Here is a 25,417-nt window from a genome sequence, read left to right on the forward strand (position 1 = left end):
CCTTTAGTGTGCCATACAGCATGGCACACTAAAGGCTAAAACAAATGTGGCAGACTAAAGCTCCCAGCTGTTTCTTAACTACTTAAGTTCATGTTGATATGGAGTACAGTCATTTCCACCATAAGCCTCGTTTGATACATGAAAAAAAAAAAATTGCCACACACATTTCTTTCATGTGAAAGTGAAATTACATTTTTATTCAATATCATTCACACACTGTAGTCCACAGAGACCTGCCCTCGGCTTAAACGTTTCACAGGGGACTAATACTGTACAGTACATTCATTTAGGCTTTGTAGATCATGTTGACTGTGTTTCAACTGCCTGTTGCTGACTGTAGTACTGGGAGATGCCCGAGAGCAGGTCAGTGTTCCTTTGGCTACCCTATTTAATGATTATCCAAGCCTGAATTAGGTCAACACTTGGAGGGGGAAAACATAAGAAAAGGGGACTGATATTTTGGCTTTGTTAAGGCATGATTGTCCACAAACAACTTCATTTAATTCATGAACAAATATGAATGTAAAGCACTTTACTGGAGTATATGTATGCAGTATGAATGAGCAGTACCATTCACACGCAAAATGACAACAATCACGAACAGGAATTGAACAAAGCACTTTTAAATGTTCATCGTCCTGCCTTTTCCTCAGTGCAGGACCAACCTAAAGCAAGACCGCGGGAGTCTGTCTTTCCAGTCTGTTCTTATGTCCGCATTACATCAGAAGCACATCAACATGATCTGGCCTTTGTTAGACCAAAAAAAAAAAAAAAAAAAAAAAAAGAGGTCATAAACACATCAATATGATGCAAAAAAAGAAAACATGGGAAGGGTTACAGCATAGCAAGTAACAAAAAAAAAAAAATTAGTGGGAGAATGATGTAAATGAAAATACTATTCTCATTGAGAACCTTAGCAGATGATACAGCGCGCACATCACTGGTTAAAACTTTAATGATTCTGCTCGTTGATTCGTCTCATTATTGAGAGATGCTGTCTGGCTTGATTGTGAGTGAGGCTTGTGAAATAAGCAGAAACAGTCTTTTAAAAGCTACTTGGACATTTGCTTCTGTGCCTGCCGCTGTCCTTCTGTTATATACTATGTAAATCTCAAGCAATCTTTAACACAGCCACCATACATTGTGGGTTCAAATATCTCACCATTAAATCCTAATTTATGGCTGAGAAAGTCTGTCATTCGATTATGACACTTCCTCCAGAGATCCACATATAACTGAGGCGTTTTGAGCCAAGAACAGAGTGGGTAATGTTTTTATAACAGTCTCTGTGTTCTCTCCAGAAAAACACATAGTATGTCCAGTTTGTGTGCCTGGTAGTCAGTAGTAAATATAGTATTCATCCATCTGATGTACACATTTCACTTAATCTGGCTGGTTTCCTTGGCATTAGAGGGTGGGCCTGGGCTGCTGGATGAACTGGCACGAGTTGCAATACCCTTCCAACCAAACAGAGCTTCCTGTTGGACAAAGAAGGAAAGGGTGAATTTGAGATTGTTGTTAGAAGAGTTCAATCATGCAGATATAAAACTGTATTGTTTTGTATGTTATATAACTGTTTTGTTACTGATGCATAAATAAACTGCAAATGACCTGCACAGTCCCCAGAGAGAGCGTCCAGCCTCCAGGGGAGTCTCCCCCCTGGGATTTCGCTGCAGCGGAAGTTAAAATGCCAGAACTGGTGGCCTGAGCTGAACCTTGAGGTGCAACTGCTTCTGAAGCTGGTGCTAAAGCTGGTAAGGTTTGTGTGACTGAAGCGGGAACAGTCTGTGTATTTTGAGCTGGTGTTGTGACCGCTTCCTCTTCGATCGGCGTATCTTGTGAGCCGCCGAGAACAGATGAAGAGTTTGAAAGTGGGGGAACCGACCCAGAGACATAACTGGGTGCTGGGCTGCACTCCCCTGAGGTGCTGGGGGGGGTGTGAGTATGTTTCTTCCTGCGAAGTGTGTCAATCCAGCTGGAGCTATGTCTGGAGGCAAAGGATGCCAGGGCCAGAGACGAGAGCCTCATGTTTTTCCCTGATGTGATTAGCTCTCCAAAGCCTTCCTGATGGGCGAAGGCATAGCCGGATCTCCTTGAACCACCTCGGGTGCCCAGACGTCCCTCTGACACACTGCCCATGCCACGCCAAGCACCTCCAGCGTTACGACCCACTGGCTTTCGTCTCTTCTGCCGCACCAGCTGAGTGTAACGCACCTGAAGAAGGATGAGCCAATAAATGGGACATCATTTCAGCGTTAGTGACATTGCTAGTTCACCACAGACACACGAATAAGATCATCTAAAACAAAAAAAATGTAAGATTTATGTCATTTAATAAAAAAAGAAAAAACTGAGACATTCAGTTTTTAAACTTCTAAGCAATCACATTATTTCATTTTTTAATGCTTGACTGCTTCCGTGCCACTCAGTGTACTCTGCCTTTTGCTTCCTACGCTATTTTCAGCCCTTGTAGGCGCTACATACACACTACATACACTGTGCACTCCAGCAGTTGAATCAAACTCATTCTGCCACTTCTAACCTGATGTTGTAGGTCATCAAAACCTAAAACACTCTGCACTTGACTCAACTCAAAATTAGCGTGAAAATTGGTAATAGTGACTGTTGAGAAACTAAATGCAAATTAAAGCAGGAACTTCACACCATCTTAACATCAGCTTTGCTTGGATGTACAGCTAAGATCAAGACAGAGTGAGTGGCAAAGCCACACACCACCTTATCTCATATGAGTTTCCCAAAGCAACTCATGACATTTGGGGACATTGATCAGGTCAATATTTGAAGGGCATTAAAGTGTACGATGACGGTAAGCAAGAAGTCCTGACTCACACCAACACACAAAGATAAAATGTTTTTACACATGCAGTTAATCATTGCGGAGAGTTCAAACTGATGCAGTAGGAAGACGGGAAAAGGCATGTTGCAATGAAGAAGATGTACACATCGGTGTTAGAAATGCTGTGTTTTCGTCTTTTTTCTCACCGTGTCTGAGAGCTGAGGTTTGAGGTCCAGCTTGAGGAAGCGGAATGCCAAAACTGGAACTATGCATATTGCTGTTGCCAGTGCAATCGTTAACCACACGACTGGCTGCAATAATGTGCTCTGGGCGCTACCTGTGCTTACAAACATGAAACATGAAAACAGAAAATAGATGTTTTGGACATGTATTGTATTTTGCTGTATACATACAATTATTAAACATCTCAAATAATGCACTTGGTGCCATCAATTGATATGAAAAATACATAATACAATTGATTTACTTAAATTCATTTTAAGCTGTTTTTTTAAGTTTTCTAATTTGAAGTTACTACTTAAACTTTTTTGGGTTAAATTTTTAGGCTCTTATATATATATTATATTGTTATGAGAATATGAATTTCATTGAATGATGTTGATATTGGTAGCAAATTTACAGTATTTGGTCGGCTGTATACATGTGGCTGAGAGAAAGAAAGAGCAGGGACGAACCTACAAAGTGGAACTGATTAGGAAAGATCCTGAAGAGGGTCTGACTGTGCAGAGCAAACATGATGATCAAATAGGAGCCCAGAGAGCCCCACACAAACACATGGTTGAACACTGTCCAGAAGCCGGTATCCAGAGCGATCTACAAATTCATATATGCAAAACAAACAAACAAATAAACCAACAGAGAATCACAGTTAATACACCACTCTGGAATAACCATTCAGTCTACAGTACTATGCAAAAGTCTTGAGTTACTTGCATTTTTTACTTTGCAAGGAAAATGGGAAATAGATGCAGCGACTTATTGAAACTTGATCAAACATAGAACAAACATAACTGTGAATGCAGTATATAAGTCAAGGGTAGTATAGAGAAAACATCAAAACCGTGCATTAAACAGTCATCATATCCAAAACACTGACACAGAGAGAGAGGTAGCGAGGTTAAAAAAAAAAAAAAATGTGGCTCCACTCTCACCTCACCTGACCAAATCATTGACTGAACTCATGGACCTGCAACTAAAATTGCAGTAACTTAACCCACCCCCACTTTAAACCATAGAAATGTATTTTAAATGATCAACTTCTTATAATATCATACAAATGACCTGAAAATCCCAATAAATAGGCCTTTTAATCCCTCTTAAATCAATCAGCTATCTAAAGAAATCTGCTTGCTCTTGATCCTGTCTAGAATGGGTATTTGGCTTCAGATTCAGTCCATCAATTTTCTTCTGATTCCTGAAGAAGTCATAGCTTTGTTATTGGTAGACAAAGCTCGTTGGTCTTGGTCTTGACCTTTTTCTGTCTTTTAAAGAAGAAATCCTGGAGAACTATTGCTGAAGAGAAATGAGGGGTGGCACAAGACTTTTGCACAGTACTGTATAAGGCAGTCACCAGCTGTGAGAAAGGCTTAAATCACTCTACAGTGGCTCACCTGTACACTGACCACAATAACCAGCGCTGTTGCTGTGGTGATTGCAAAGGTCTGGTAGTCAGCGAGGGGCACGCCGGTGCTCTGAGTGGCACTGGACAGGACGGCATAGGGGACAAAAAACAGCACCACTGACGTGTAAATGCCCTGGGCAATGCAGATGAAGAACTCTCTCTTGTTGAAGAGGAGGTTGAGCTGCCCAGGCTCATACAACTTTGGATACTCCAGACTTCTGTGATCAGGAACATCCTACATAAAATAGAGGAAGTGAGAGGCTACATTTGCTAAAATAACATTCTATAGAAACTACATACAGAACTAGTGGCTTAGTGTTTTGAGCAAAATGCCAACATCAGCACGCTAAAATAGTCCCATTATTCATGCTAATGGCAAGAACTGTGGTGAGTTTGAAGGAAGTGGGTTTGAACTTGTTGATTGGCTGGGGTCTTTTTTGCGCCTGCACTGGTTTTCTCCCACAGTATGAAACACGAGGCTGCCCAATGTTTTTGTCATGATGGACTTTGGCTAAAAACATAACTTTTTTTTATTAAATCATTTACTAACAGGGACTTGGAAGAGAGAGAGACCTAATGTTTAATAATCCACATTTAACTGTTTTACTCTTTGGTGAAGTTGAGGATACTATATTATTTTTTCTTTTTGAATTTTTAATGCTTAAATAATTTTTTACTGATTTTTGTTTGTTTTTTTGGTGGTCTAGGAGCAGGCACAGTCTGGATGGGGATGGAGTTTTGGGGGGATGGCAGGAGGAGAGAAGCTGCAGAGAGCCTGTTCCTGCTGGAGGTTTCTTCCTGTTAAATGGGAGTTTTCCTTCCCACTGTCACCAAGTGCTTGCTCATAGGAGGTCGTTTTTACAGTTGGGTCTTCTCTGTAATTATTGTAGGGTCTTTACCTTACAATATAATGCACCTTGAGGTGACTGTTCGTTGTGATTTGGTGCTATATAAATAAAATTTAATTTATTTTAGGCAATTCACTGTTTTCATGTCTGACACAGAATTCAACTCTTTAATTTATGCAGCTTCATGCAATTTCATAAAAAAAAAAAAAAAAAGAAAGAATACATATAAATACTCATATGAGAGGAATAAATGAAAAAGACCTGGTCAAATATCCCCATGGCCAGCACAGGGAGGGAGGTGTAGACAATGTTGAAGAGTGTGATGAAGTACTGATCATATACCGTCTGCAAGAGAGAAAAGATTACACAGTTACAGTCATGACTGTGATTCTCTAACTCTTGATTCTTTACCTTACGGTTTCATCATAACCTCTACTCTCTGACCTGGGCAGAAAATCCACAGAAGAAGCCAAACCAGAAGTGCACCATGGTGAAGGCAAAGTTTTTGTAGAAGAAGTAGCAGAGGAAACGGCACATCCTCAGGTAGGACCAGCGGCCGTGGACCAGCAGGAGACGCTGCAGAAAGCGGAACTGGGAAAAGGAGTAGTCACTGGATAGCACAGCCTGGATGCCCTCCTGACCTGAGATACCAACTCCAATATGAGCACCTGGAAGAGTGCAGATGAGAGGACAGACAAAGAGAAAGAGTTTTTCAGTTTTCTACATATACAGTACTGTGAAAAAGTATGCATCCCTTTCCTGGTTTCGTTTAACTTTGAAATGAGATCATCATTTAAAACCTGCATTTTGTATTTACTCAGATTATTTTAATATAAAAATTTGTTTGAGTGTGACAAATATGCAAAAAAAAAAAAGAAAATTGAAAAAGAAAAAAGAAACCAAGAACAGGCCAAATATATTTTTTGCAGCACTGTAGATGCTCAAAATAATCGTGGCAGAAATGATTATTTTTATGTGCATAATGTCAGTGAGAGGGGAAAACCAAATTAGTCATCCAAAGCACTTGGCTCTAATGCCGCACTCGCCTACTGTTCAAACCTGCTGTTTATGAAGGGCAGCAAAGAAAGACTGAAATAACAACTGGATGAACTAAGTTGCATAAAGGCCCAGCACATGACAGAAAAGGATTATCTTCAATTGTGAATCATGTAAAACTATTATCAGTCCAAGTAGTAAAAAAAGTAAAAAGTAAAAAAAAGTGGAGCAGGAAGTGAACATAGTAGGTTACCTTTAGGCAATGCTGTATGTCTTTTACACAATTTTATAAGTGAGTACAGTGGCAAAACCCAAGACGAGCAAATAAACTGTTCTCATGTTCTAATAGAGAACCCATCCTCTGGGTTATTAAGCTGTAGTTAATGTCACATTGAATAGCTCATTTTTGCATGCTCATTAGCTTCCAGTCAAGAAGACTGATACCACATGAAGGCTATCTGGAGGAGGAAAGCAGTAGCCAGAAAATGTTTTCACAACTTGGTAACCTGAGGTTCCTACAAACTGCTGGTCAGTGAAAGCAATATAACCATTAATATAGCCATAATTCTCTTTTTGGCCTCATTATGTCTTCCCTTTTCAAAAGCTGGGCACAAAAGCAAACCTAAAGGAAAAACATACGATGGCTTCAAGATTTTGAGATCAGAAATCACAGGAAATGAGCCAATCCTTCCACCTTTGCTGCACTGATTGCATTTCTGGTTTGTGCTTGCATGCAGACGTGCAGATATTATGTACAGCCACAGATAAACACGCCGGGTTTTACAACACACAGATTACAAGACGTGCAACAGAGCACTGAGGGATAAATGGTTTTCTCTTTTAGTTTCTCTTTAAGCCTAAAAATGCGCTGATTGAGAGCATCGTTCATTCAAACGTTCAAACAAAAGCCTCCGTTCTATTAAAGACGCATCTTTTCTTCTTTTTAAAGCTCATCACAACATGTTTGGTATCCTGAGATTTTAACACTAAAAATAAAAATGAACTTCTGTGGATTTTTTTTTTTAATGTTTCTCAACATCACGTCCATCTATAAGAAGAGGCCAAACTGGGCAGTAAGGCTTAAAAGAACATGCACCACAGTTTCTGGAAACCAGCCCCTTACCTTAGGAGGACCTACTGCAACACAGATTTCCACACAGAGTACGTCATTACTAGTAACACTGTGCAGATAAACAACTTCTACCACCATACTTCTGCTTAGAATTTCCATTGCTTAAAAGTAGACAAGCCACCCAAATGGCTAAATCCAACTTCTCTCTTCACTCCTAAAAAAAAAAAAAAAAAAATTCAGTTGCACTTCTTGCCCAACTCACTTTTGATCATGCTAATGTCATTAGCGCCATCGCCAACAGCCAGCGTGACGGCCTTCTTGTGCTTCTTGATGAGCTCCACCACTTGGGCTTTTTGCAGGGGTGTGACTCTGCAGCAGATGACCGCTTTGCACGCGCATGCTGTCGACACAAACTCTGCCTCCATGTCCGCTTCAAGAGCGTGGGCCTACCATAAGGCAGGAGAGAGAGATTTTAGAAGCTCAGTGCTAAAAGGAGTCAAAGCTGCAGAAAAGTACTAAATGAGGAAGAATGTTTTCTTGCAACTAAGCTTAAATTTCCATGATGTAGTATATGTGGGATATATGCATATAGGATGCAGGAGTGTTATTCATACCAGACTGTGACCATTGATTACGAGGGCAAACTCTCCTGAGATGTTGTCCATTACGTTAGAGAGAGGCAGAGGAAGAGGAGGAGGAGAACCATGTAGCTGCTTCCCCGCTCCCCCTCTTCCTCCTCCTGCCGCATCACCTCCTTGTTTTCCTTCTTTGAATCCATTAGTCATAAAACATGCCTCCCCCCATCCCTCCATTCCTTCCGCTTTAACTCCATCTCTGGTTCGTGAAAGCTCAATCATCCTTTCCCTCGCCCTCCTGAAAAGGAAAACAGACAAAATCCACATCACCAGGGCCTGTCTGTACAAACTGAAGCACAACATCAGTATGTACAGCAATAAAATAGAAATTTGAGAGTGGGATAAAGAATACAGACTCAAAAGAGCAAGCAAATCAAAGAAGAGGTAAAAGGGAGATAGCTGGAAAAGAAACATGGATGTCAAGCAGGATAGTGACTGTATTAGGTTTTATCCTGAGCCTGATATTGCTGACAATGGCTCTTAATAACTCGAATAATTGCAGCACTCACCAAGTGAATTTGTACATCACACAAAGAAAATCAAAATACCCATTCAGAGTTCATCTGTTTTTTAAAGATTATATTACATTTCAGCTATTGACTGGTGAAAAGCAAAATTTGGCAGTTTTGTTGTGGCCTTCTTTTTTTTGTTTATTGCACTCATTGATTTCAGTGAAACTCTCAAACAAGACAGGACTGTTGTTTTACGCAAGATTGGCTCACTGTCTTAAAAAAAAAAAACCCCAAAACACTCAAACACTGACTTTATAAGTCAACATTTTAAAGAGGAGGAATTTGGGGGGCTGCTCATATTTAACCCTGTGGGTTCTCAGCCATAATCAGTGATGACCTGAACTCTAACCCTTTGCTATCAGTACATATAATTTTTAATTGGTCCCTGAAGTCTGGGCAACCAAGGGTTAAATAAATATATGATACACATGAAAAACCTTTTGCTTTTCTCCAAAAGATAAGATTAGGGTTAGAGTCACCAATGAGCCCTCACAGGGTGAGCTGGCTGATTTGACTAGAAATGAGTCAAGAAACACTTTAAGCTCTGGACACTGTTGAATGATTCTTACAGAGTAGGTGGAACACTGTGCTGCCACACCTACCTACTTCAATCATGCATAAACCTCTTAGTTTCTGTCTGCCCATCATCTGTATTTTGGATTTAAAGTCACAGTGCTGAATCTACAGTGTAGACTGGAAAAAAACAATCGTCGATGTACACAACCAGACTGACCTGAGTTCTTGCCGTACACTCTGGACCGTGTGTCCACTGATGATGAACACCTCAGTCATGTCATCTGTCAGCATCTTGCAGGAGTAGCCTATGTTGACGGCTGTTTCTGTGTGAAAGAAAGGGAGTGGATTTAACAAAGATCTCGATTAAAAGCCAACAGATCATTTACTGCTCATCACCTCAGCTTCCTGCTGATGCAGGCACTCCTCCAGCCTTAAAATACAACAGTTAAATTGTTGTTGCTGGCATGTCAATCAACATGGCCCTTTAGTTTTAAATCATTGCAATCATGCTCAAAAACTAAGGTCCTGTGGTGATGACTGACTCCTGGTCTGTGTCAATTGTCACCAAAGAACTGGTTTTGTCTTGGAAGTGAAATGTATTACTGACTGACTGAAGGATCTCTTAGGATATATGGGACCCTTGCATTTTTGGGATAGGAAATTAATTTTTCCAGTGCTAGCCCAGTACATATTATCAGAGTGCAATAACAACTGTGGTGCAGCAGCGTATTTACATGAATGATATTAGGGATTATTTTTTACTCAGTGAATAAAGGACAAATGTTTAAAGGTAAACTCCAGTAAATTAATTAATTAACAGTGGATCAACCAAACAATAAACAATTAAATAATACATTAGACAAAGAGCAACTGATCAGAAAGTAGTAGACTAACTTCTCTCTTTCAGTGCACCTTATCTCGAGGTCCGGCCACCGAATGTACAATTAGAACATCACCCATGTCACCATGTTCTGTCATTAATCTGGACAAGATTTCTTTGTATTGATTAAATTAGAACATCAGTAAGAAGATGTGCTCATGACTGAGAGGAATCTGAGTCATGAAAAACCAGCCAGAACAAGACTGAATGATGAACGTCGACTCATAGCGCCCAGAGATTGTTTATGCTTAGATAACGAGTAGTATAAAAATGTTTTGGTTAGACAGGAACACGGGCTCAGAGAGAGAGAGTGCACACTCTTGCTCTGAGTCCCCACATGGCCATGTGTGTGTTTTTTCTGATCCTTTAATATATTAAATGTTTTACTTTTTTAATTAAAGTGTTTCAGGTGTCTTCCTTCACAAAAAACCTGTTTACCTGAAAGATGGTGACCCCGACGTGATAAAGAACTGATTACAGGTAAAGACAGGTGATTTGAGAGATACTGGAAACGTAAAACTGCCCTATAGCATTAAGCTATTGATCAAATTTATTTATTTATTAAAACCAAGAAGTGTGTGTGGCTGGAAAATTTTCTATTGAATAGAGATAACTCCTAATATCCACAGCATGAAGAATGGTGTGTGTCTGTGTGTGTGTATCTGAGTCAGTGTGTGTGTGCGCCTTGCAGAAAAAAGAAAACAACTGGAGTGTGTGTGCGTGCGTGTGTGTGTGTCTCTCGGAGCATTGGGGTGTGTGTGTCACTTACAGCATTGCTGTGTGTGTGCGTGTGAATCTAAGTTTCTGCGTGTGTCAGAGAGATACAGCTTGTGTGCGTGTGAGTGAGAAAAAAAATGAGTTATGAGTGCTATAAGTTGGTTTTTTTTGGTTTTTTTTACCTTTCTGTTTTTATTTGTTTTTGGTATGGATGGTAGAGTTAGGGAGTGGGGGTCAAGAGCTCTCAGGGATAAGGTTTATCCCTGATACAAAGTGAGTATTGCCTACCATTGAAGGATTAAAAAAAAAAAAAAAGACGGGGAGACAGGACAGTCAGGAGTTCATTGTTTTTAGAGAATATCATATTCTTATTTTATTTTATTTTATTAATAAAAGAAAAATGCAGAAAAATTCAGTTTTATTTTTATTCCTTTTTCTCTCTTGATTTTTGGGTTGTCTGGGACTTTGCTTAGTTCTTCTGTTCCCCTGGGGAGCAAAATATTTTATTTCACCCCCATTTCTTTTCTTTTTATTTTATTTATTTATTTTTGCACATTCTTAAAAGAGTGGTTTGATAAATAATCCTAAATATCTTGGGAAAAATTTGGGGAGGGGATAAACCCCTTAGAAACACTGAGAAGCAGATATTTTTATTTTATTTATTTATTTAATTATTTCTTCTTGATTGTTTTATTTGACTTCAATTTTACTCTTTAAATTTTATTTCTTTTATTTTAAAGGGGAGCACACTCGTGGGTCCCTGACTCTATCTGATTAGAGACAATTAGTGGAGAAAAGCTAAACTTCATTGATTTTCCTAAAATAAAAGCCAATACAACAGACAAATGCCTTGATCATCACAAATTATGTTAAATTGTTAAATTTCAAGAAAAGTTTACATGAGGAACACAGTTTTAGTGAAACCTTAAAAAGAGAAGTTAAACAAATCAGTCTGTGTGAATATTTTGTGACACACTTGAATCAAAGCAAAACAAAGTGCCAAACCTTGAGCTGCCGCTCTGTTACAAAGCAAAACATGTAGGATAAAATAAAATCATCTGATTTACTCTTTTGTGCATTTACATTTATTTATTTGGTAGATTTGTTTAAAGCTAAGATTATAAGAGAAAAGCAGAGAACACTTGAATTTTGAATGTCTGAACAATTGGTCGCCTGGGAAAAGACATAAAAAAGGGGGGTCTGAACCTGTAACGTCAGGATCAATTATTCAGCAAATAAATACTAATTGTATGAAAGTGTGAAAATGAATATTTGTTTCATGTGATGTGCTCTAAACAGATATATTCTGAGGTTACGTTTTATGATCTTGTTTCTCGTGCTTTAATCCACTTGTTTGGCATTTTTGTTTGTTTGGTCTTACTTTATAGAAAAGGAGGTGATTTTAGGAAATAGGAGTGCCAATAATAATTATGTCTTAGAATGCTTTTCGTATGCTTCTCCATTCCTTACTGAAAGAGAGCTGCTCTCTCCCTCTGTCTCTGTCTCTAACAAATGTGTGTGTGTGTGTGACCTTGTCAAAGTGTAAACACTGATTACAGAAGTCAGTGGTTCACAAAAATATCATGAGAGCAACTCTGGCTTGTAGTGACTTTAAAATATATTATAATCATGCCATTTTTTTTTTGTTTTTATGTTGTTTTTAGTTTTAATCAATAGGTTAATAACCATAGGGGTGTTAAATTTTCACACCTGAATGGTGTGAAAAAAGGAGGGAGTTGTTAGGGATTATTTTTTACTCAGTGAATAAAGGACAAATGTTTAAAGGTAAACTCCAGTAAATTAATTAATTAACAGTGGATCAACCAAACAATAAACAATTAAATAATACATTAGACAAAGAGCAACTGATCAGAAAGTAGTAGACTAACTTCTCTCTTTCAGTGCACCTTATCTCGAGGTCCGGCCACCGAATGTACAATTAGAACATCACCCATGTCACCATGTTCTGTCATTAATCTGGACAAGATTTCTTTGTGTTGATTAAATTAGAACATCAGGAAGAAGATGTGCTCATGACTGAGAGGAATCTGAGTCATGAAAAAACAGCCAGAACAAGACTGAATGACGAAGATCGACTCATAGCGCCCAGAGATTGTTTATGCTTAGATAACGAGTAGTATAAAAATGTTTTGGTTAGACAGGAACACGGGCTCAGAGAGAGAGAGTGCACACTCTTGCTCTGAGTCCCCACACGGCCATGTGTGTGTTTTTTCTGATCATTTAATATATTAAATGTTTTACTTTTTTAATTAAAGTGTTTCAGGTGTCTTCCTTCACAAAAAACCTGTTTACCTGAAAATGACATCACTCAGGCAGCCAAGGTGCAAATGGCTGCACTGATGCTTAAAGGTTTCGGTATCAACAAACACCTCTTCACAAGGATGATGCCCTTTGATTATTTTAAATTTCACACATTCTTTTCCGTTTTAAACCACAGCATGAAACACTAAGAGTGTGCATCTCACCCTGCTTATCTCCAGTAAGAACCCAGATTTTAATGTTGGCCAGAGAGAGGACAGCGATGGTCTCTGGAACACCTTCCTGTAGCTTGTCCTCTATAGCAGTGGCGCCCAGGAGCTGGACGCACAGGCCGACAGCGAGAAACACACACATACATAAATTTCACTTATCATTCAATCAAGAAACATCTGTGCACTGTGAGTGTGAGAAAGTAAAAGAAAGGACTTTCCCTAGAACAGTTATAGTTTCACTGACCCCTACAAGTTCCCCTTGCTCATTGCGACATTTTCATTTTATTTGAGCAGTGAACTTTTTTGGCATGAGGAACAGACATGCATGCACACAGGCACACACTTAAAACTTGCAAGGACACAGTATCTCAATACAGATACAATTAGTATACAGATATATTGATATATTTTCTGAAGATGAAATCACTGACCATCATATTTTGTTCGATCTCCTCATAAGCTGCTGCCAGTCTGTCCTCCCTGCAGTTCGTGGCCTTGTCAGCAAAGCGGTGGCTCTCCGACCAGGCCTCCCATTCATCCTCTGACAGGTCCCTGTAGGCAAGAGCCAGGGTCCGCAACCCATCTGCTGCATACTCCTAGAGCCAAAAATATACACACAAACATGTAAAAAAACAAAAATATACAGGAGGGCAGATACAATCTGACATCAAGAAGCACATGACTAAAAATTAAGTAACCCGATTCGATATTTGTCATCAAATGAGGTAATGATCATGGTGATGTCCATTATCTCACCAGGACAAAGTAAATAAACATGAGATGCTATTAAAAGTTGTTTCAAAGTGTGGAGACGCTAGATGGCAGTGCAGCTCAAGGCATCCATCCAAGAGTTGACTTACATTGAGGTGGTCTGAAGTAATACTCATCAGTTCTTGGTTACAAGGGTGTAGTCTTTCCAACAGCACAGTGTCAGCCCCTTTACAGTACAAACGAATCCTGCCCTCCGGATTACGTACTGGAAGTAAGCAAGAGTGTAATGAAGAAAAAGTCATCCAAAGGATCCAGACAATTCTTCCATTGCTTTGAAATTGATGGATGGATTCTTCAACAGAGGCCACAGGTAGTCTTTATAATATATTGGGTGTAAATATATATAATATATTTAATATTGTGTGTGTGTGTGTATTCAGAGCCTGGCAGCATTGGTATCAGATGCCACACTAAAGTTTTAGCTCAAGCAAAAGTAATTTATGACCAGAGGTTCATTTTTTTCAGTGCATTACAAGAAGAAGAAAAACAGGAAACAGCAAAATCTTACTGAGGGATAAAATATAAGTGTGTATAGAGCCTGTATATAGTATATTGTGTCCATCCATGCATCATCTTCCACTTATCCAATTCAGGGTCATGGGTGGGGGTGTGAGGGGTGGGGAAGTTGGAGCATATCCCAGAAGTCATGGGACTAGAGACAAAATACATCGTAGACAGGTCGCCAGGCTATTTTTGGGCTACCACAGAGAGATAGACAACCACACGTTTACATTCACACCTACAGCCAATTTAGAATCACCAATTAACCTAACAAGGATGTCATGGGACTGTGGGAGGAAGCCAGAGTATCACACTCTACACAGAAATGCCAAAAAAACAAAAAACAAAGGTTAAGAGGTTAAAGCCCAGAACCTTCATGCTATGAGGCATCACTGATGACCACAGCAGCACAGTGCCATCCTGTACAACCAGCACTGAGTCTCTGCTAGTCTCTGCTTACACAAAGCTAAAACAGGAAACATAAACACCCATTCTGCACTAGAATCTGTCTGAGTAAGTACAAGTGGGTATTTCACAAGCCAACACTGGAGAGTGTGTTTTACCTTCTTTATGAGTTTTTAAATGTAAACCAAAAAAATAACAATGATCACCTATAACAGACATTCGCTTGCGTATGTTGTTGAAGTCCAGTATGGCGAGCAGCGAGTAGGTGACAGTTCGCCCCATTTCTGTGGTGGTTATCGTCCCAGGTGTTCGGGAGCGAAACACAAAGCCAAAGTTTCGAGCTGCTGTCACTAAAGCGCCTTCGTCTGGAGACTGAGCCTTATAAATCAGCTCTCCTGTGTAGACAGGTAAAACGGTGATTAAATATTATATAATAAATGGGCAGATATTGAATTTTGCTGTCATGATTTGCTGTTCTGCAGTGGCCTCTCTCTTTTTTGCGGCTCACCCTCACTCTTCTCCTCACTCATAACGGTGTGACAGAGGGAGAGCAGGCGGAAAAACTCATGAGTGCATGAGTCTCCCACTTTCACTGATTCCAGCAGCTTGTCATCATAGAAACAGAAGTCTGGGTCAGCCAGGGGGTTAAAAGGAGTGAAGTCCAGCCTCTGAAGACAAATGAGTGATAAATAAAATCAGCAGTGCATACATTAAGTGCCTGTAATCTATAATTTATTTTTAAAAAATACGCATACTTACCTTTGGCTGAATATCCAATGGGTCTGTTACTTCACCTGACAGACACACAAACACCACATGTATAAAATCTGATGTTTATATATTGCCTCTGCAACATGCACACTTATTGTGTGTGTGTGTGTGTGTGTGTGTGTGTGTGTGGGCACTTACCGTAACTCTGTCCATTGATGGAGCACTTGTTGAATGTCATGATGTTCTGAGTGAGCGTTCCAGTCTTGTCACTGAAGATGTATTCGACCTAGAATTGTTTTAGGAGTAAATGACTACACAAACTAAAGCATGATGGATGGATGGATGGATGGATGGATGGATGGATGGATGGATGGATGGGCGGGGCGTAAGTGCGGACACCCACCTGTCCCAGCTCCTCGTTCAGAGTGGTGGTCCTGGCCTCAGCTGCTGTGTTACATTGTGAGCAGAACATCTGTCGGTCCCAGTTAATGAAGTAGCTGTGACCGAGCCTGATCACCTCCACACTGATGCAGGTGAGAAAAAGGAATTAAATAAATGTACGTAAGCAAGTAAAACTTTATTGATATAGAACCTTTCAAGATGAATGGGGGTGTTCCACTGAACAAGAACTTTTCTGACCCATTTTAGTGTCTTAAATAAATATAAAGATTAGATGTTATTGCTGTGGAGTGTGGATTAAAACACATTTATACTAATAGTATGTGTATATGTTTTACTATAAGGTTAATAGGGCCTCAAATCATTCATAACAACCTTGACAGGCGGTTCATATCCTCTGTCTTTGCTCCAAAATACATTTGGCATGCCTTTGTATCTGGTCCTTTGCAAAGGTGGGTATGCATGTTCCTTTTTTTTGTAACTCTCAGTCATTATGAAATTCATGCATGTGCATCACTCTCATTTCCACTTCTCTGACTGGCTGTAAACATCCCATATTTCAATACTTGCTTATAAAATTGCTAAAAAATTATTAGATGTGGCACAAAAAACAAAGAAGGAGCACAGCTGGGCTTGAGAGAAATGAGGGGAGAAAAAAAGAGAAATGAGTGTGTTTATTTATCTGAGATAAACAGAAAAAAAACTCCCGTAAGTAAAAAGCAATTTAGGCAATTTATGGCACTATTATTACCTATGAATGACTGCGATAAGAGAACTGATAAATTTAAATACACAGTAAATTTTCAGTGATGTTTGCAAATGGTAAACACTAGCTCTGGTTGCTTGCTTTATATTAAGCGCTATCTAAACAAACTTTTATCTCTATTTCAGAGCACTGGGGTTGACTTCCTCTGTATGGAAGGTGCATACATGGACGGAAGTACAGTATTGTGCAAAAGTGCTGATCTACCCCTCATTTCTTTATATTTTGCTAGTAAAATTGTACATAGGTGCAGCAATTTATTGACACATTTGAAAGCATACATGAGAATACGGTATATAAGGCAGAATATAAGGAAAAAACAAAGTTTATACATTTTAAACCAGCTTGAAATTCAATATTTGGTACGACCATCTTTATTCTCCAGCACAACCTGAACTCTTTCAGATAAACTCCAGGCTTCTTGAAGGGCATTCAAAGCTCTTCTTTGGATGTTGGCTGCCTTTTATTCTGTTCTTTGTCAAGATGACCCCACACTGCTTCACTAATGTTGAGGTCCGGGCTCTGGGGAGGCTAATCCACGACTGATAGTGTTCCATTGTGTGTTTTTCTATCCAGGTATGTTTTTACCACGTTGACAGTGTGTCTGTGATCATTGTCATGCTGAAAAATGAAGTTGTTGCCAATCAGATGCTTTCCAGATGGTATTACACAGTGGATCAAAATCTGATGGTACTTTTCTGTGGTCATAATTCCATCAGATTTTGCAACATCACCGGCTAAAATGCAGCGCCAAACTATGACAGAGCCTCCACCATGTTTTACAGATGGCCACACACTCCCACCATTGTACCTCTCCTGATCTCCTCTGCACATACTGATAACGATTTGAACCAAAAATTTCCAATTTGGATTCATCGATCCTTCAGACCTGTTGCCTCTAATTTTGGTGGGGTGGCTCAAGACTTTAGCACAGTATTATATGCATACCAGTTTGTGTGTGGAAAAGCATCATTTATACATTGCAGATACATTATAAAATAACATGGAGTTTCTTGCATCACTTGTCTCTTGTGATATACTTCTTCCTACCTGACATATAGGGAGATAGGCACGACGGTGTTAAGAATGATGACGTAGGACCAAAAGGAGAGGAAGGCTGAGAACAGGAAGTTATCCACAGGAGGGTCCCAAGGCAGGTAGCTCTGAAACAAGGACCCCACCTCTCTCTCCCACACTGCGTTACCCACAGCCAGGATCACACCCATACACACCAGGAAGCCAAAGATCTGGGAGAAAATGGCCAGAAGGAGAGGAGGTAGTAAATAAATATATCTTACGGTTAAATCTTTAGTCGTTTAACCCTGAGTTAGAATAGAATACATTACTAGTGCAGATATATGAAACTAAATTCAAGCCACTGAGATCATGTCCTAAAATAGTTATGAGCTATGAAAATGAGAGGTGTGGCATGTCCTACCCAGAGGACCAGGGTGTTCATCAATCGATCGATGCTCGTACGCTTAAACTTGGTGCGACCGCTGTTCTGCATTAGTTTGGTGTCTGGGCCTGGGAAACAGAAACAGGGTAAGACTTACAACATACACCAAATGCATTATTTTTCTTGCAAACATGCACACACCTACCTGCAAAGATGACCAGGCCATAGCAAGCCTCTGTGTTGCGGAGCACACATCCTCGAAGGAGCATGTTCTGATTGGTCAGGCTGTATTTCTTGTCTCTCCAGTACAGAGTCCCAGAAAAACGATCCAGCTTGTTGTTGGGAGGCTCACACACCACCTCGCCTTCACACAGAGAAGAGTGTGGACAAACAAGCACACTAAGTCATAGTCATCTGAAGCCACTTAATGCTACTTTTTTTAAACAGCATGATCTAGAATTGACTTAATCATCCAGATGACATCACGCTGTTGGCACGCACCTGAACACGTGCACAGAGGGAAGATCACACACCTTTTGTAAGCTGATATGAGGCAAAGCGTGAGCTGATTTGCTGCAGTAATGCATTTTCCTGAGCAGGTGAGGAGTGTGTGGGTGTGATGTGCTGACACAGTGCTGTGGTGGGTGTGCGATAGGCTGTCATTCACTGGTGGCAGAGCAGTATAGAAAGTGTGCATGTGTATATGTGTGAATGTTAGTGTGCATTTTTTAATCATAAATATGCAAGGGTATGAAGGAGAAAACACCTGATTCAAGCATTCTGGTGCATGCTGAAGACCATCAACCTTTATTTCGCAATGCAAAAAGAGAAAATGAGTTTGTTCTCATAACTCACCATTGAATGAAGCCAAGTTGTTCGGGTCTCCAAGTTCAGATGTCACTGACACGGACTGACGCACCTTCATATTGGTCTCTCTGCAAGATAAAACCACACGCAGCAGTTTAGATGTAGTGTTGCGTTGCTTCTGCAGATTTTTTACGTAGCGCGAGCAGATGTTGAGGCGCATCGTGTTTTCTGACCCGTCTAGCTCGGCTGTCTCGATGTAACAGAGCCCGTGAGGTTCACTGCTAGACAACAGGAGCAGGTCAGCCTGAAAATGGATACAGCTGAGATTAGCATCTGCTGCATGGCACGGACAACATGGACTGAACTAGAAAAGTGCTGATGACACAGCAGTGATAGTTTGAAGCTATTACCGCTACAAGCAAAGACAGAGTAATTGTAACCGAAAGCATGTTAGTGATTAAATGCAGCACTTTTACAGCATCCCCTAATGAGGCACATAATGTTTTACAATCAATTTAGCATCATCACTTGTGGTCTACTAAAAGCTATCATGATCAAACAGCAGTCTAAAAATACCAGAGGATGCAGACACTGAACAAAGATCTGCTGTAATGGTATATAAATGGGGGCCTTTTGGACTACTGATCACTATGTGTGTTTGTGCACATGTGTTGATTCACATCACGGAGCTGGGTGCACACTTACTGCCACAAACTGGTTGTTTTCAAGTTTAATAATATCACCCACTCGAACATTCATCCACTTTTCATTTTGAAGCCTGCAAGAGCAAAACGAAGAGAAACAGTAAAGACAGATGAAGTAACAGATGCTGTTCTATTTTAAGAAATCTCTTAAAATAAAGACGAGTAAAATCTGAACAAGGAACGGCCACAGGTAAGTGTCAGCTTAATGACTCACGAGCCACGGATGAGGACCTGAGACTGACGATTGTTCACTTGGTTGTCGCTCTTGTGACGAAACTGCGGATGACAAAAGATAGTGAGCACTAGAAATATTCAGGACTCGTGGCTGTGCCTGTGGTGCATGAAAACATACTCACATAGTCGTCCGTGGCATCCTTTACTGCAGTGATGCTCAGCACCAGAGCTAAAGGCACGATGGTAGTGAACCAGGAGAGGGAGGAGATCTGAGGTATCAACTAAACACAGACAGAAAAAGTTTACATGCAAATTACACCACTAACTTCATCAGAAACCAAACCTCGCTTTTAGTTTAACTAAAAAATAATATGTTTTCGAGATTTGAAGAGAGTTTAAAGGAGCCGTGCACAGGATTTAATTATATCTAGCAAGGTCTGAGATTGCAGTTCACTGAATACTTTTTGCCTCAGGAGAATTTAGAATGGCTTCTAAAAATGCAAAAACATAGAAGACTAAAAGCTCAGCAATAATCTTTATTTAGCTCTGCTAGGCTGTTAAAATTGGCATCCTCACTTGCCCACACCCACATGAAGATGTTGTATAGGTTTAATGTTTACAGGCTCTCTTATCGTCATTTAACATGTTGATAGCGGGTAATATGTAATAGCAGTTGAGATTGAGGGTTTGGTAAGAAAGTTCAATGAACCAAAGTATTGGACAAAATGAAATTTTGCTGGTGGTGCGCAGAAAAAGTCCCAAACATCAGTGGCATTCAGCCTCTGGCAACCATACAAATGTGTTTTGGGGGCTTTTTAGTCTTTACTACCTCACCCACTGATAGGTGGAGAGGCTACGTTTTTGGTTGTGTTGGCCTGTCTTCTAGCAGGATAACTCGAAAAATTATGGATGAATTTTGATGAAAATTTCTGGAGTTGTTGGGAGTGGTACAAATTTTGGTGGTGATCCAGATTACGATCGGGATCTAGGATTTTGCTCAGTAGAGTAAGTATGCACTCTGCTGAGGGCCTTTCTAGTAATGACAGGAAAGCTAGGGGAGAGAGCAGAGGGAAGACATGCAGCAAGTGGCGTGGGGTGGATTCAAACCAACAGCCTCACAGCATGTAGGCTGCCTGCTCCAATCGGTGAGCTAACCCAGCACCCCATGTGTATGAATTTTCATGCTAATCTATCCACTAGATTAGATATTCAGATGAGTGGTGGATGGGCATTATTTTGACTGTGAAATGTATTTGAAATTATTACAGTAGGTAGGAAATAACTGATCTCATATTCAGTACTGATGGAGTTTTTGTTTTTTTTTAATCATATTCTCAACTGCAGAAAACTCACTAATTCTCTAAAAGTCTTCTATTAATAGTTTATTTTCCATTTCCACAATAGATTACAGATCAGTCATTTGAATTTTTATCTTCATTTAATTTTGTATTGTCATATTTTAATTAACAGCTACTGATAGATTTTGGTCCTTTAAGGGTCTTTGATTCCTCCCCTATTCCCCCTCCTCACCTGTAGTATGAGCAGGAAAAGAAAATAGGTGTTGGCTACTTCCTGGAACTGCTCAAACAGGTTGACGGGCAGAAAGGTGATGATGTTGTACTTGGATGTCATGATGCAGTTACTCTGGAGGATGAAGAGGGGAGAAAAAGCTGAATTATGCGAGGCCTTTCAGTTAAATCATTTCATAACTCTACATTTTGGAATATGTACAGTAGAAAACAGCAGACTCTCTTACGGCATACTGAAACTTTTCATACTTACGGCATACTGAAACTTTTCGTTGTACTCTCTGTCATTGGCTCTGACCCTTCTCTCCTCCTCTGCAGAAACACAGCCCACAAGATGAGTCATTAAGACATCAAAACAAAAATATAGAGCAAGCAACCATAAAGGTGAACATTCAGTGTGTCTGGCAAACTGCAAAGTTTAAACATGTCGGTGCTGTTAACATCTTCTGGAGACCTAGAGAAACAAAGAGTGAAGAAGACATGCACAGACATCAGCAAGCATGCTGTGCATTGGTTGAGTGTAATAGATACAGAGTGTCAGACAGGTTACATACAAAACTAATAAGCTGGCCAATTACCTCTGATGTTTTATTAGCTGCTGCTACTCTGTTATTAACCAGATGTCTGGGCCAGATACACGTGCAGCCAAGCATGAGTGTGCATGCAAATGCATAGATGAAGACAGATCACACAACAGTCTTTAAGTTTCAGAGAATAAAATTAAAACAGTCAAGTTTCTTTTTCCTGTGCTCAATCTCTTGTGCACCCCTCCTCCTGACCTTGCACTTTATCCTACTGCCATTTTTAAGTTTCTGTTATGCTGATGCAAAGTAGTTTGGGAGTTCCCCTCCTCCTCCTCTTCCTCCTCCACCAGTCCCATCTCCTCTAATATTAATGAAATGGCTTTTTAAATGAAATGACTGGCCATTTTCCACAGGGCTGCACACATATAGGCACACCAAAGTAGAAATTTTCAAGGCCAATGCCTTGTGCACAAAAACACAGTCTTTGGCATACTTCTGACTGATGGCTGAGAAGCAATGAGGTGCCACAGGAAGGGACATCACACAACAGAAACCAATAGCCTATAATCAAATGCAGGCACATAAGCAAAGACACTGTGGTTTCCTGTGTTTCTGCAACACTACGAAGCCTTCGCACAGCTCATAACCTACATCTATGTCCCTGCTGCATTCAGCTTCATCAAACAAACAGAGGCCACTTAAAGTGATCCCAATTAGAGCTCCACTTTGCTGTCAGGTTATAAGACAGATCTGATGTGGCAGATTAGCTCTGCTAAGCTATAGACCAGCTGCGCTTTTGTCGGGGTCAATTTAATCCATTTAAAAAATACACATTACTTCCTCTTACTTCTGACTCTGCTGGGTGAGACTTAGAATAAATGTTAATATCAGCAAATTTAAATGTATTCTGCTTGGTTTTATTAACAAGAGGTCAGTTCACAACAACAGTCACCTCATAGTGTTATACAATGCAAGGTGAAGAGCATTAGAGAAATAACCCTTTTCAGTGTTTCTGTCACTGTGGCTGTTGTTGAGTGGCAGGATTGATTAGAAAATTTTTAAAATAGCTACAAGAGAAAGTGTTTTGGGCATCAACTCCCCTCTGTTGGATCTTCTATATACCAGATTTGTGGGTGTATAGAAAATCATATCAGCTGTGCATTAATGGTACGTTCACTTTCCAAAACTCTGACAAATACAACATCGGGTTTGTGACTGAATGCGCACAGTCCTTCTACATCTACTCTGTTGAAATGCTTCCAATCCTCCCTGTCCCTCCTCGTTGTCTTTCCCTCTGGCATTTCTCCTCTCCTCTCTGAAGGTCATCATGCTGTTTTCTGGAACAAGTGTCCACCAGAGAGATCTGCCTGACATGCAGTGCCAAGGCTGCTGGGAAAAGGCAAGATGCCTATGCCAGGTAAGCACCAATGCTTCCCACCATCTGAAGTCAGGACCAGACTGTGTCTGTCCCAGCCACTGCTGTGCAAGCTCACCACCTCAGCCTAAATGGATGAGCATCTTTAACAAACTGCTCAGTAAGTGTTTAATGTCTCTGACAACTTCAAGGGCATTAGAAGCCCTGACACAGACTGCGTGCCATACAGTAAGTCTATATTAATCTATAAAGCTCCATTACGGACAAACTTTCAGTGGCAGCCTTACTTTGAGGATGAGGTTTCCATAAAGGACTGAGACATAAAGGAGTTAATAAATATTGATTTAAACTAAAATACGTAATGCCATATAGACTGAGTAACTATATCCTATAATACAAAAGCACTAATTTTGTTTCATCCACCTTCTTGCCTCTTTAACACTCTCTCTGCTCATGGCTGGACATGTGAGGGCACAAGCCACAGCTCTGAATCTCTTTACATCTCCACAAGCGACACACACTCGCACAACAGAGTTAGTGCAGATTGAATTTATGACTATAATGACGACAGTCATTCAGCGTGAATTATGGGAAGTGCTAATGTCCTCGCCATGACTAAAACTAAGTCCGGATAGGATCAGACTGCGGAGATGTGAGCATCACTCACTGTGGCTGATCTAATTAGGTGAAAGGGGGATAGCAGAATCGCGTGCAGTCAAGAACGTGCATACGGTGATCTAATTTGCTGGAAAACAATGCTAGTGACACAGTCACAGAATGATAGACTGGAGGTCAAATGAAGGTGCACATCCGGGGTGATTTGAGATAGTTAAGCTAAGGAATAAGAATACAGACAAAGCAGTGCAGCGGAGGCTGGCGCCCTGGAGATTGATCAGTGACTCACGCAGCAGAGACAAGGACATCAGGCACATAATTGCACCAAATTCCAACAAAACTTTGGTTTGTTTACATCCACTGAAGCAACAGAGATTCACAGTGAGCAGTAAACACCAATAAACAGTTAAGATTAAAAAATTACTTTAAGTCTCTTCTTTAGGTCAAGTCCAGTGACTGCCAATGAAAAGACAGAGATTTAACTGTCAAAATAAGAGTGAGCATCATCTCACTGTTATTAAATCTTGACAGCCGGTGTTGGACGCAGATGTCTAATAAATGTGAACACTCAGTGATGACAAAGTGCTTACAGTGCAAAAAAAGCCAACTAGGTCTGTAATGCAGACATGTATAGTGATGCGGTAATGTACACAAACACATGCAAAATGGGATGAGAGAGATGAAGTAGCAGGAATGAGACTTGGACTCAGGTGGGATGAAGTTGAGAGATGATATTTATTTAAAAAACAAGTACACTGAACAATCAACAGCCTCCAACAGGGATGACAGTAAAGACTCCTTTTCAACTTCAGCCTTAATTTTCCACACAGACTCGTACCTGTCCGCCTCTTCTTCGATTTTCTTCCATCCAGTCCTCTCTTTTTCTTTCCTTGCAGGGGGAGGAGAACGACTGGAAACCATTTCTCCGGGATGTCTTTGATTACTGTCATCTTAAATTTATTTAAGTCACAGTTTGTTTGTTTTGTCGTTGGATGTGCGGTGTTTCAGTAACAAGTCACAGCCACATCTGACCGTCAGCTCTCCGCAAGGACGCGGGGACGAAGCTCCGGTCCCAGCTTCCGTCAAGTTTGATTAGAGACACAGTCCCACCCCTGCCTCTCTGCTTCTTGCACCCCCAAATCTATACACGTGCACGCGTTGTCCATCCCTTGCTGATTTCTCTCCCTCCTTCCGCGGAAACAGTGATGTCATCTTTTTTTTTTTTTTTTTTTCTGACAGGGAAATTAAAACACGTCACAGCGATTTAATCGCGAGGTGCCGCCTCTGATTTACGTTTTTGCAATAAACATCAGGTTCAACGTGAAGTTTGAAGCAACAATGTTGATGCTGCACAAACTCAAACTCTGCAGCGTCACGAAGCGGCTGAGGTTGCATCCTCACTTTCAAACTCATCCAAAACATAAACACTGATTTCGGCGCAGGAATTACGCAACCTCCAAGAAGAGAGGAGTTACCATGAAACCCGCCTCTCCACGGGTCCCACCGCTGAAACTGGGCACCATTTTGGATCCAAGATGTTTCTTTGTGAGTGTGGATTCCAATCGGAGATTAGAGCCAAAATGTCTGGTGCACGAGTCCAGCGTCCTGCATGTTTATGATAGTAGAAGGCGCA

General features: G+C 40.4%; 1 protein-coding gene across 1 annotated transcript; it reads right to left on the reverse strand.

Annotated features, from left to right (window-relative positions):
• Positions 1-856: 856 nt before the first annotated feature.
• atp8b2 (ATPase phospholipid transporting 8B2) lies at positions 857-24,799 on the reverse strand. Its single transcript, XM_030749168.1, has 29 exons — positions 24,623-24,799; positions 21,524-21,582; positions 21,272-21,385; positions 19,924-20,022; positions 19,782-19,843; positions 19,569-19,641; positions 19,097-19,167; positions 18,912-18,991; positions 18,262-18,420; positions 18,096-18,184; positions 17,708-17,904; positions 15,899-16,019; positions 15,694-15,781; positions 15,544-15,578; positions 15,293-15,452; positions 14,991-15,179; positions 13,968-14,083; positions 13,539-13,703; positions 13,102-13,213; positions 9,236-9,341; positions 7,970-8,228; positions 7,618-7,801; positions 5,732-5,955; positions 5,549-5,632; positions 4,429-4,674; positions 3,493-3,631; positions 3,004-3,134; positions 1,612-2,214; positions 857-1,478 (listed from the first exon to the last, which is right to left on the reverse strand). The coding sequence occupies exons 1-29, from the start codon at positions 24,732-24,734 to the stop codon at positions 1,380-1,382; spliced, it is 4,176 nt and encodes a 1,391-aa protein (XP_030605028.1). The 5' UTR covers positions 24,735-24,799; the 3' UTR covers positions 857-1,379.
• Positions 24,800-25,417: the final 618 nt, after the last annotated feature.

This window comes from Archocentrus centrarchus, chromosome 16, assembly GCF_007364275.1.
Source record: "Archocentrus centrarchus isolate MPI-CPG fArcCen1 chromosome 16, fArcCen1, whole genome shotgun sequence".
NCBI classification, from domain to species: Eukaryota; Metazoa; Chordata; class Actinopteri; order Cichliformes; family Cichlidae; genus Archocentrus; species Archocentrus centrarchus.

Coding starts and splice junctions, on each gene's coding strand:
- atp8b2 (XM_030749168.1), bottom strand. CDS start 24,734: ATGACAGTAATCAAAGACATCCCGGAGAAATGGTTTCCAGTCGTTCTC. Junction 17,905..18,095: donor TGAACACCCTGGTCCTCTGG/GTAGGACATGCC, acceptor ATTTTCTCCCAG/ATCTTTGGCTTCCTGGTGTG. Junction 13,704..13,967: donor TTACTTCAGACCACCTCAAT/GTAAGTCAACTC, acceptor TTTTGGCTCTAG/GAGTATGCAGCAGATGGGTT.